General features: G+C 40.5%; 1 protein-coding gene across 1 annotated transcript in view; it reads left to right on the top strand.

Moving 5' to 3' along the window:
• itga8 (integrin, alpha 8) overlaps positions 1–12,482 on the top strand; it is a 40,778-nt gene extending 28,296 nt beyond the window's left edge. The window contains exons 20-30 of the mRNA XM_069696091.1: positions 153–300; positions 1,126–1,218; positions 4,323–4,402; positions 4,898–4,978; positions 6,679–6,784; positions 7,886–8,044; positions 10,242–10,358; positions 10,466–10,579; positions 10,794–10,895; positions 10,986–11,108; positions 11,206–12,482. Coding sequence (XP_069552192.1) covers positions 153–300; positions 1,126–1,218; positions 4,323–4,402; positions 4,898–4,978; positions 6,679–6,784; positions 7,886–8,044; positions 10,242–10,358; positions 10,466–10,579; positions 10,794–10,895; positions 10,986–11,108; positions 11,206–11,295 — 1,213 coding nt within the window. The 3' untranslated portion in view covers positions 11,296–12,482. The remainder of the gene's footprint in view (positions 1–152; positions 301–1,125; positions 1,219–4,322; positions 4,403–4,897; positions 4,979–6,678; positions 6,785–7,885; positions 8,045–10,241; positions 10,359–10,465; positions 10,580–10,793; positions 10,896–10,985; positions 11,109–11,205) is intronic.
• Positions 12,483–12,796: the final 314 nt, after the last annotated feature.

Below are 12,796 nucleotides of genomic sequence, written 5' to 3' on the forward strand. Positions count from 1 at the left end.
CAGTCCAAAAAGTTCATTGGAAGTCGTGAGTCTATGCAACAAAGTGCTTTATTTTCTGGGTCCCCTACGTGGCTGAAATACAACGGATATTTATTTTGTCTGTACAATGCTCTTTTTTTATATATATATATATATATATAAAACACACACAGGGACCGCACAGAGCTGGTGATTGGAGATGACAATCTGGTGACACTGACCATCACTGCGGTGAACCAAGGAGAGGGAGCCTACGAGACAGAGCTCTACACACTGATACCACCAGAGGCTGACTACATTGGAGTGAAGCGCAAAGTGGAAGTAAATACACACACACACACACACACACACACATTTAACACAATGCACACAGATTTGTCTGAAATCAATTATCCTGGTTTGATGATAGGGGCCAGTCTGGTTGGTACTGAAAATACACACATAAAACTGAGACACTTGTCACTTCATGAATGAAGCTGAAAACAGGAAAGTGAGTTATATGAGGCTGCAGTTACAGTCCAGCATCACATCCTGTTGTGTTTTTGTGGTGTGTTTGTTAGGCGTGATTAAAGCAAGGCTATCAGCAGAGTCTGCTTTACTGGCAGAAACCCAAAAAACCTTATTATGATTTACAAGCTGCATTAGTGACCACGGAAATGGATGGGGTCAATTTGTGTGTGTGTGTGTGTGTGTGTGTGTGTGTGTGTGTGTGTGTGTGTGTGTGTGTGTGTGTGTGTGTGTGTGTGTGTGTGTGTGTGTGTGTGTGTGTGTGTGTGTGTGTGTGTGTGTGTGTGTGTGTGTGTGTGTGTGTGTGTGTGTGTGTGTGTGTGTGTGTGTGTGTGTGTGTGTGTGTGTGGGTGGGTGGGTGCGCTAATGAGTGTGTAATGGGGCTGTTTGATTGATGACATTGTTACTGTCAGAGCATTCATCACTCTTCCTCTCTGGTCTCTCCCCCTCCCCTCTCTCCCTCTTTTTTTACTCCCTCGCTCCCTTCCCCCTTTGATGGTGTTTGACTTCCCCGCCCTGTTCTTTTCTTTCACCACTTGACTCTCACTGCTCCCTATTTGTCACTTTCATTCACTTGCTCTCACTCACTCTTCTTTTATTTTTCCTTTTGGATGTCCTATTCTTTTTCCTCCTCTAAAGTCTCTCTCTCAGGTGAATTGCGAGTACAAGATGATCAATGACTCCAGGATGGTGGTGTGTGACCTCGGGAACCCGATGGTGGCTGGGACAGAGGTGAGTTCTTACACGCAAAAGCACAAACACACACTTTTCATTAAAACATCCCATTCAAACTTCCATGTCAAGAGGGCACAACTGCTCCTCCTCAAGTTTAATTCACAGTGATTGATGGGTTCCAATGATTACTGATCACCACCTTGACCCTTATTTCACACATTTTGACTCCTCCCGCTACGCTTCACGCTCACTTTGGGCATGCATGTGTTATAATAATCCGTTTAGCTCTCGCATGGCAGACACATGCAGGAAACCAAGGCTTTGTAAAGTAAAAAAGTGGTCCCTTCCTACATGAAATCCTACCACTGCGGTGCACAGCCATGTGCTACAAAGCATGTCACGTGTGAATGTTGGGTTTTTCTAAAGGTGTTGAGGCTGGCAGAGGGGCGCGTTTGTGCTCTGGAGGTGACATACAGCTTTCTGATAAATCAATTATGTGGTCATGTTTCACTCTTGGGGGAGGAGAGCATAATCAGGCATGTGAAAGGGACAAGGCGTGTGTGTGTGTGTGTGTGTGTGTGTGTGTGTGTGTGTGTGTGTGTGTGTGTGTGTGTGTGTGTGTGTGTGTGTGTGTGTGTGTGTGTGTGTGTGTGTGTGTGTGTGTGTGTGTGTGTGTGTGTGTTGCCTAGCTGATCCAGATGTTTCCCATATTTAACTCTCCCCTTGCCCTGTTGGACTTTCAGGAATCCATGAGTTTATGCAGAACATACCTCCACATACATCTCATTCAGACTCTCTGGTTGTATTGTGCAACTAAATAGTTCTAATCACTGGAGTTAATTTCTTGTGCCACATGACACAGATGTAGCACCAGTGTAGGAGGTACATCCCAGAAGGAAAGCAGATTTTAGCTCCAGTGTTGGCGTCCAGCTGCCTGCCTACATCTATTTTTGTCTATTTTCTTTCTCTTTTTCTCCCAGTTTTAGTTCAGTGAGTTTATTAATAGTCATATATCAATATACGATCGTATTATATTACTGTTTCATGAAATTAGAGTGATTACTTAATTATTCCAAGCAAAATTGAAGTGAAAACTACAAAATTAATTGTTTCAATGCTTTGCTTCAGGATGAACGCAGTTCTCGTACAGCTCATGTATAGTATAGGTGCAAAGCATTAATGGAAATGCTTGCAGACAGACTCTATGCCATAAAATGTGTCTCTAACCCATAACATTACTTGACATACATTTCAGTCATCGCCACATCCTCATCAAGTCAAAATTGTCAAAGTTGTGGTTTCAACAACTTTACATGAAGCGGTGTAGAGTCACGTGTGCAGGCATTATGTTTTTGATTTATGATGTGTGAAGTCTGATTTTCTAATATGGGAGACTGTAGCATGATCATTCCCTTTAACATAAATTCTTAAATGAGTTTGCCAACATTTGTCTTTATTATGATATATATACAGTAGATCAAGCTTGGGTAAATATTTATGGGATTAAATTAGGGTCATAAAGATTTTGTGCTTGTGAAATGATGTTCACAAATAATTTCACAGTATTTTATATAATTTTACAGTATGACCCTAATTTGATTCCATAAATATTCTCATTAAAACGGTAACATTGACTTCAGGCCTATTTCACAGCCCTACTTTTAGGTGTCCTTTGTGTAAAATGCTTTGAGTATCAAAAACACTTTAACCTGTAGCAGGCTGTTCAAACTTTGTAGTTTCATCATCCTTTAGGCACAACAACAGTGGTAAAAAGGATGTTTTATTTGTTCAGATGGACAGCTTTATTAGGCTGATAAACAATATTAAAATGCTTATAGAAACTTCTCAAGCCACTACTACTGCTGTTCCAAAAACATTTTTGTTTTGCAAAGTTTTGGCCAAACACATTGCGGCACAGTTTTGTATCTGCCAAGAAGACAATAGCCAAACACAGAAACAGTGTATTCAGTCATATTGTGGCAAAGTGATAATTATTTTGAATGTAGTGTACAGATGGACAGCAGAGAATATTTTAGTGCTTTGAGCAAGGTTTTGGTGGATGTTTTGATGGTTCTCTCCACCATAAAAATGCACAATCAACTGTAACCAATGTTAATTCAAGTGCACCACAGCGACTGTCGGGACAAAAACTGCAAACATTAACTGTTGCCTTTCAGGCCAGTAGGGTCAGGTGCTTTAAAAACTGATTTTAAGACGCCCAGTTGACCACTTGGTTTTATTGAGTAAGACGTCTGCTCTGTCGGCTGCCCCCTCCCCCACCCCGCTCTGTGACAGGGAGCTGATAGTGACGACTCCTCTGTAAACAGCTCACACTTATTTGGTGCCTGTCTCTTTAGATCTTCCCTGCCTGGTTCTTCTCTTCCAGTCTCTCTAATGTATCCCATAAAGATGGCCTGACTTTGTAGTCCCGGACATCCCCCCACACACCCTCACCTACACACACACACACACACACACACACACACACACACACACACACACACACACACACACACACACACACACACACACACACACACACACACACACACACACACACACACACACACCCTCCACAGGCCTGCCTCTTGAAGTGTTAGTGCGAGTCTGGATGCTGTCATTTCCCTCTATGGACCATGTGCTCTGGACCTGTTGTTCTGTAGAGCTCACACAGACATGGACAGATTTTCGGACACTGTCATGCAGCATCGAGCGCTTACACACACACACACACACACACACACACACACACACACACACACACACACACACACACACACACACTGTCATGCAGTGGATGATGAACTAAATCCTCCACATGTTTTGAGTTAGCCTGGAGGACAGGGGATTTAAACTGCGGAGAGACAAGAAAAGTAACTGTAGCTTTTATGTGTGTGTCCGTAGTCTGGATTTTGTCAGATTTAAGAATCTCGCTTTTATCAACACAAACACATCCAATCCTGATATTCTGCCTTTGAAATGACAGAGGACGATCTCGTTAACAGGGGTTTTACTGTCTATTACTGGACACATTTAGACGTGATGAGGCTTTTGATGTACAGATGCATCTTATTTGTCGCTGTCTCTCCTCTCTGTCATCTCTCATCACGTTTTTTTTTTTTTATCATCTCTTTTTGCGTTTCCTACATACTCCTGCCCAGCTGTCTGTTGGTTTGAGGTTTTCAGTCCAAAGGCTGGACGATGCTGGACCGAAAATCAGCTTCGAGCTACAGATCCGCAGGTGACACACCCACCAACACTCACGCATACCCAAAAAACCTTCCTCTCTCACACACACACACACACATACACGCATGCAGACCCTCACAAAGAGCTGTTTGTCTCTTTTCTCAGCCATGTAAATAAGTTCTGTGTCTGTCCTGATCCCATCACTGTCTGTGGTTTGATGAAACTAACCGCAGAGACAAAGGAAGACAGACGGCCCGAAGGAACTCCAGACAGGAGACAAGCTCCACACAAAATGCCCGCTGTTAATTTCAATACATCACTAGACACAGATGGTTGAATGTTGCAAGCCCCCCGCTCGGGGAATTCTTCTTGGATTCAGCTGAATGTAAAAATACAGCTTTATTTTGAGTTCTTCTTGAGTTTTGGTTTAACTCATACTGTATTACAGCCTCATTTGAAATGTTTTTAATGGTTAGATACAGAATGTGGAGCATAATGAATGCAGGTTGTGTTTAATATTATACCTTTTTATTGAATCTCTCCACAGCTCTAACAAAGATAACTCCGACAGCAACCCAATCAGTTTGAATCTGTCCATCGTTGCCAAAGCTCAACTCGATTTACGTGGGTGAGTCAAACATCTTTGAATGTCAGACTGTGGCGTCTTCTCCAATAAACGGCGACAATATACAGTTGATCTGGTTTCAGTGTAAACTTTTTGGTGCTTGCAGGATATTGCTGTTCCTTTTGAAATGTTTGAATTTGTGTGCCCTGTTTATAAAACAGCATAAAAACACATTTCTAGAAATGAATTTGAACTAATCATGTGCATGTGGGATATTTGCAAGCCTTTGACATGTCCATGGTTGCCTGTATGCCCGCTGATGTACACACAAGCACGCACACAGATCAAAGCTTGCAAGCCGTTGTTTGGGTGTGGTCAACTATACATACAAACATAAGAGGACCTGGGATCAACGAGAGGAGGACATATTTCTGTGTTTGCAATGTAGAGCTGTCCTCTTTTGTCCATGTAGCATTTCGAATTTCACATTTTCAGTCACAGTTATTAAAATACATAATGGGGTCTTTGCTTAGACCTGATGAAACTGTGTCCACCTTAACTTTCAAAATTAACCAAAGTAAGATAGTTAAATTGGGCTTGTCATGGGTTGTGGCTCTTTGCTAAACTAGCTTGATTGCATGTTCATTTTGCTCACAAACATTACGCCTCCAGTTGGGGACATACACATTTTTGCCCACTTAGGTCAGACTACCTTGAAATCTTCAATATGATGTCATCAAAAGGGACGGGATGAGGTTTGCAGCAGTTACATTTCCTCACCAAGAAAATGTCTGCAGACATTTCTGTATAAATGATTTCAGTTCAAATTTTAGTTCAAAATCTCTTTTAAAAATGGACTAATAATTCCACTTCATTGGGTATACTTGAACAATCCAATAATGGTCAGTTGTTTGTTGTTGTTGTTGTTGTTGTTGTTGTTTTCAGAAGTATGGCATCTAATCTACATAAATTTAAGCGAGGCGGTTTAAAATCACAGTTCTGTACTGAACTGCCAAATAGTCAGATGTGTTTCTGATATTCAACCCCTCTCTTGTATGTAAATATGGAGAACAATTATTTTTTTTTAGACATCTTTCAATAAAATGCAGTCCCATAAAAGTAGAATTTATGGCAGAAGAGTGCATGTGTACAGAATAAAGTGAACACTGAGTGTACATGTATATGCAGACATGGAACTTCTGACTCCATTTACTGTATGACGACATAACTGTTTAAGGACTGTTTCAATCTTTTTGAAGTTTATACTAACATTTTACTCACTGTCCACATGTAACAGATGTCCAATTTAAAGGGTAATTGGACACTCTTATGGTACCTCACCTTTACACTAGCTGTGACGTATTCCTCACATAATATAATACTGTGTAAAATTGATACGAAAATTCACTGTCCGTCTTTGTATTGTACTCCAAAATAGACTCCAAAGTTTAGGTGATGCTAATACATGTCTGAGTTATCCAAATCAAATCGGTAATTTCCAAAGTTATTGTGCTTTTAAAGAAAACGTGTAAGGATACTGGACTGGTAGTTGGATGTCGGCTTGTTACACAGGCAACAAGGCCTACGTGACACAACCAGACAGTCTCCCTCTGTTGCTAAAAGGAAACACTTAAATCGATTATTACAGTGAGTCAGCATTCATATGTGCTTTGAGTATTAGGTTAAGACTGACTTATAGAAACATCCAACCCCATCAATGTGTATGTACATCATTATCACCAGGCTGTTTCTCCTCCCTACAGGGTGTCTCATCCCTCACAGGTGGTGCTGCCATTCCCACACTGGGAACCTAAAGAGAAGCCTGTCAAAGAGGACGATGTTGGACCCCAAGTAACACACATCTATGAGGTACATGCACCCCCTTACCTTGAAATACAGCTTCTAATCTACGGTGAGGAAGAAGGAAGGAAGTGCATTCGGAGATGAAGTGATGGAGAAATAGAAGGCTAAGCTGTTCTGTCTTCATTGTTGTTGGTCAGAAAGCTTGTTGGAAGATGAAAAGAGCAGGAAAAAAAGGTGTGGAAAGTTGTAAATTATGCCACAGCAAGGGTGGAGGGGCTCTGTAAGGTGAAGTAAACAGCAACACACACTCACATTAAAACCAGTAGCTCTATAAAGAAGGGAGCTCTGGCTGATCAAAGGTCTCCAGCTCATGAGTAATTACTGCTGTGAAGGCAGGAAAGAGCAAGAAGGGGGGGAAACAGAAAAGGAAACGGGGAGCAAGGAGAGCATGGAGGGAAGACGGATGGAAATATTGTTCTTAAGAGAGGAGATAGTGTAATAAATAATTATCATAGAGGGGAAAAACAAGGTCAAACAGAGGAACAGGCAAGTAGACAGAAGGGGGGGAGAGTGGCAGACAGGCTGGCGACACTTTACAATGGGGGTATGTGCATGTGTATCCGTGCGCTGTACATGTGATTTCTTTTTGTTTTAGAAGGACGGCAGCTTCATTGAACTGGAGTGCGGCAGTGTCTGGCCTGTCCTGCAGCTGATAATGATTTTCGTTCGCGGTACTTTTCCCAGTGGGCAGCTGCTTCTAGTTAGGGAGGACAGTTTTTTGCTCTTGCAGAATTCCTGCCCTGCAGCTCCAGGATCATGTCCTGTTTGGATGACTTGCTTCAGTGTTAATAACCTTGCATATGTGTATGTGTGAGACAGAAAATACAGGTCAGGGTAAAAAAATTTATTGAATTGATGGTTCATTTAAGCTCATAATTAATTCAATTTTGACGTGGAATGATGACGCTGCTGATGCTGTAGATTTTACTTGTCTTGTGTTTCAATCCCCAGTGGCTGAATTATTATCTTCATGAAAACACAGGTGGCCTGTGTCATCATCCCACAGTTATGATAACCTGATTATAGCCTTGATCACATGAGACCTGCTAATAAGACAGAAGAGAGTAAAACACTGACAGACGTTCTGCTCCCTCTTTCTTGCTTCAGCTCCATAACTCTGGTCCCAGCAGTATTCAGGAGGCTGAGCTTCAGGTCGGCTGGCCTTCTCGTTTCCGTGACGAGAACCTGCTGTATGCCATGGAGATTCAAACTGACGGACCAATTAGCTGCCAGACAAACACCAGCCTTAACCCACTTGGCCTTCAGGTAACACGAAAATATGTGAAAATATACCTGCTTATGCATGCAGACACATATTCAAAAAAACTTCCTCAAGACCCAAACTTAGATAAGTTGTGTAATTTGAAGGAATATGTCATTTTTTTTATGGTACAGACAACATTTCTAACCATACCTGCTCACAAATCTTGCATGCTATCAAACAACTGGACCTACTGCAATTTCAGAATTTTATTTATAGAATTGCTCATAGTATATTCATCCAGCAATTTCTCCTTAATTTATAGTGACTTATTCAAAGCATAATTGTACCCGTTGTTCTGGCTGCTCTCCACTTTCTTTGCCAGTTGGCTCAAAACAAGGAGGACGGAGCATTACGCTTATTGGCAGAAATCAGAGCTGGAATAGAAGGCTTGGCTTTTGTTTAAAAAAATGTGAAGCCGTAATCATCTATGAAAACAAGATGAATCAGATATACTACAGCAGATCCCTGCAGTGAGGAGTCTTATTTCAAGATTGTACATGCAAGGAGCTTCATGTAATGTTCTCCAAATTCCTTCTAACTTGACAGGTATCTCACCAGCAGTAATACTGTCTGTCAGTTAATTTGTTGCTGTTTATTCAGGGAATTATGCCTGGTGTCTGGTTTCTAACTGGTTGCAGGAAGACAAGAAAATGACAGTCATTGCTTCGCTGCTTTCAAAATTAGTTGAGTTGAGAGGAAAAAACAATTCATGTCCAACACAGCTTATTGGATGTCAAAAATATTTAAATCAAAATATTCAATCAAGCTGTTCTCACTGGCTGGTGTCCAAAGCCAAACGTACCAGATGAGAAAACATTCAAATGTATCTCTACATCTGTTCTCTGAGAGCTGAGGCTTCAGCGCAATCAGGTTATCCCCTTTTGTTTATTTATCTGTCTTTTGTTGTTGTGAGTTTCATTGTATGACAGTGAAATTAAATCTCTTCAAAAAAATTTTTGGGATGAAACCCTTTTTTCATCAGTTCTAAATTGATTTCTGCTTGTTTTTACAGCAGGGGATTTTTTTTTTCTTAAAACATGTTTAAAATCATACTTTACAAGGTTTTCTGTCTTTTTCATCGGCTATCTCGGCTGCATGGGAGCCAATGTGCCACACGGACCTTAATAAAAGAACCAATATGTGATAATCACTATGGTCTGACAGACAATTGTCCTCAAAAGAACCAGATACGTTTGGATATGATTAGCATAACATCAAAGAATGAGGGCATTGGATCAGTTTAGGATTTTCCCGGTTTTCTGTGTCTCTTCCTCCTGTTTGCAAAAACAAAATTTTTATTGGGCAAATCCAAAGTCTAAAGGACTCTAAAAAAGTAGGCTCAAATTTGATGTTATTGTAAATCTAAAAGTATAACTGGCTGAAATATAATAAAAAATTATTGTAGACCAGTGATTCCCAAACTGTGGTAAGTGTACCATTGGTAGTACATAAGGCTCCACCTGTTACATAAACACATCACATAACAGTGATATAAGAAATTGTGGTTAATCATTTAATATTTTTGGGGGGGGATTTGCTCTTTAATTTAAACTTAGCTTGATGTCGGCAGATATGGCCTTCTCACTTGTTGACTAGCAGGCAGAATGAGTGGAATTTTTAAATGGCTCCATGGTCCGTTGTTCACGCAAGTGATAACTCTGAATGTGACAGGTCAGACAAACCTTTCAATGTTATAGATGAGTGTGAGTCGGCAGATGAGCCGCAGAGTGCGCCTTTCAAGCAAGTAATGTAAATAAATTATTATATTTTGAAACAGTAGCCTTGTGTTGTTGATATTTAACCCTTCTGAAGCTATTGCATGATTAAATCACTGACTTTTATTTGATGAAAAAAATTATTTGGATGTGAGACTTGGGATATTTAGTTTGGTACATAATCTAAAAGGTTTGTGAACCTGTGTCATACTTTGATCGTATTCCAAGTGCAGATTGATCATTTTCAGCTGCTTTAATGCAGCACTAAGTGTTAATAAAAATTCCCCTTGCTGGATTAATAAAGTATCTATCTATCTATCTATCTGTCTATCTGTCTATCGGTCTGTCTGTCTGTCTGTCTATCTATCTATCTATCTATCTATCTATCTATCTATCTATCTATCTATCTATCTATCTATCTATCTATCTATCTATCTATCTATCTAATAAGTCTCTCTTTCTGTTGTTGTCTCGTCTGTTTCAGATCTCCACTCTCCAGGATACACCTGAATTATTGGGTTTCTTGAGGAACACCAGCTCTCCTCCTCACCGCCACAAACGATCTGTCAGCACTGCTCAGACTTACAGCAGTAAAATCTTGGTGAGCCACACATATATGTAATTTTTTCAAAGAAAATAAACTAAATCGAACATTCATTAGCCATTCACGGGTGTTTTTCTTCTCTTTCTATAAACCCTCTCATGTAGAACTGCACTAATGTCTCCTGTCTGAGGATCATGTGCGTGGTTGGACGGTTAGATCGTAAGCAGAGTGCGGTGGTTAAGATCAGATCGAGACTTTGGGCACATACTTTCCTGCAGGTCAGTGCCTTTGCTTTACTTTTTTTTTTATTTTTGTTGATCAATCTTATTCTTTTTTAACTTTCCTCTCAAGTTTCCCACTGTTTTAACTAGTTTAACCAGTTTTAAGTTCTGTTTCTGTTGGCTTTGTCACTATACAACTAGCCCAAATCCCTAAATCAATTCGAAGGTCTGATATCACTTTTTAAATAATAATATGTATTTTATCTTAAAGCGGCGTAACGACCCCTACATTCTCAACTCTACTGTGTCCTTTGTGGTCACATCCATGCCTTACCGCATCCAGGCACCCACTCTGCCTCAACACAGGACCTCGGTAAGATGAAGAGAGCAATGCAAATGTGTTTTAATATCTGGCTTCAAGAAAGAAACAGAAGTTTATCAGTACTCTATCTTTTTTCTGCAGATGGGGACCTTGGTGTTATGGGGTACTCCCGATGTATCATTCGCTGTTCCACTCTGGGTCATCATCCTGGCCATCCTGCTGGGCCTACTGGTGCTGGCCATGTTGACATTAGCCATGTGGAAGGTACACACGCTCACACTTATAATCCACTATCTGCAACATTCCTTGCAGTAGTTTAATTATCCAATACTGTACTAATCGGTTAATGTGATTCCCTCAGTGTGGTTTCTTTGACCGGGCACGGCCGCCAGCAGATGACGACGTCTCCGACCAAGAGCAGCTGACGTCCGATCACACAGGGGACGCCTAAAGACGATACGTTACAGCTCCTGGCTGGAAGACTGTGGTTTAGGAGGCATGTGCACCTTCTGAGTAACTTAAATCAGATCTGTGATCTGTATTAGTTGGTACTTACATTCCTTGGCTGGAGGTCTTCTGCCGCACAGACTGAAAGGACAGACTGAAGACTGCTGCGCCACACAGACAGGGACCAACGAACAGCGTTCAAAGCAGATAGAGTGGGACCAACACACTTAACAGGCTCAATCTCACACACACACACACACACATGTCCATTGTTTATCCATTGTGATGAAGCTCCAGAACTGAAGACTGAATGGACTTTGTCATGAGGATAATGCTTTAAGTAAGTAATGCTTTGTGTAAGTGAGGCACCAAGAGACTTGAGATCCATGCACAAGTGCTTTTTGTGGATGGGTTTGTTTGTGAGCGTGTGTATGCGTGCGAGTGTGTGTGCAGGTGCTGTACAAATGTACGTGTTCGTTAGATGCCACTTCTTCACCCAGTTATTGAGTTATTTCACCACCAGATTTAATTTATCCCTCTTTTCTTCAAACCGGGCTGTATACAGTTCACACACACATAAAAGGCAGCCACATGTTTAAACAACAAGGCACAAAATGTATATTTATGAATGTATGTGCAATATTTGGGTGTTGTGTGATACTGAGGCTTGTTTACACTGGCATTATTTTATTAGAGCTTAATGTTTCAATTGGTTATGTATATAATGTAAGTGATTAATTGGTATATTAGATATTAATGTTGCCAAACAACAACTAAGCATTTCTTTAGACTGATATAAGCCACTACACAGCATTTAAAAAGGAACTAAGTGAGGAGACCAATAACAAATAAATAACTTATTATTGTCTTATAGTGACTGTAGAATTTTATCTTTGAAGAAACGGTTCATATCTTCACAGCTGAAGCCCTGGCCTGATAGTTAAATAGCTGATAAGGCTTCAAAAACTAACTCCAAAGATAAACAGTCCATATATGCATACATTACTGCACAGACTGTCTGGCATTGAACGGTATGTTTATTGTTTTTCAGTTGTTATTAATGTATAAAGCACAGCAGGCAGAAAAAAATGGTCAGGGCATCAATAGTGTCGTAAAGAGTACATTTTAGTGTTATGTTTTTTGTTTTTGTATCAAGTGTGAGGTTTTATCAGAATAAAGTTTGATTACTGATTCGCATTCTGCTTACTAAATAAACAAACTTCACATTGTCCTGTCCAGCATCAAGACAAACAGTGAAATAATCTGTTTTTTTATGCAAAGGGACACAGAAACATAAAGTGATTAGAAATGAGGGCATTGGATCAGTCAGCTACACTTTGGGCTTCAGAAACACTGCCTGACATTTTTAACCACTTTCATACATCTCACAGAGCAAACAACTAATTAAGAAAAAAACGAGCGATTAAGTTTTTTTAGTCCAATATAACATTAGTCTCAGGGTTCAGAACTGATGTCTTCACCTCAGAGGAAGCACTCTTGCTCCC

This window comes from Brachyistius frenatus, unplaced genomic scaffold, assembly GCF_029030835.1.
Source record: "Brachyistius frenatus isolate BFR_SWC_R1_liver_20210118 unplaced genomic scaffold, ASM2903083v1 Contig_20, whole genome shotgun sequence".
NCBI classification, from domain to species: Eukaryota; Metazoa; Chordata; class Actinopteri; family Embiotocidae; genus Brachyistius; species Brachyistius frenatus.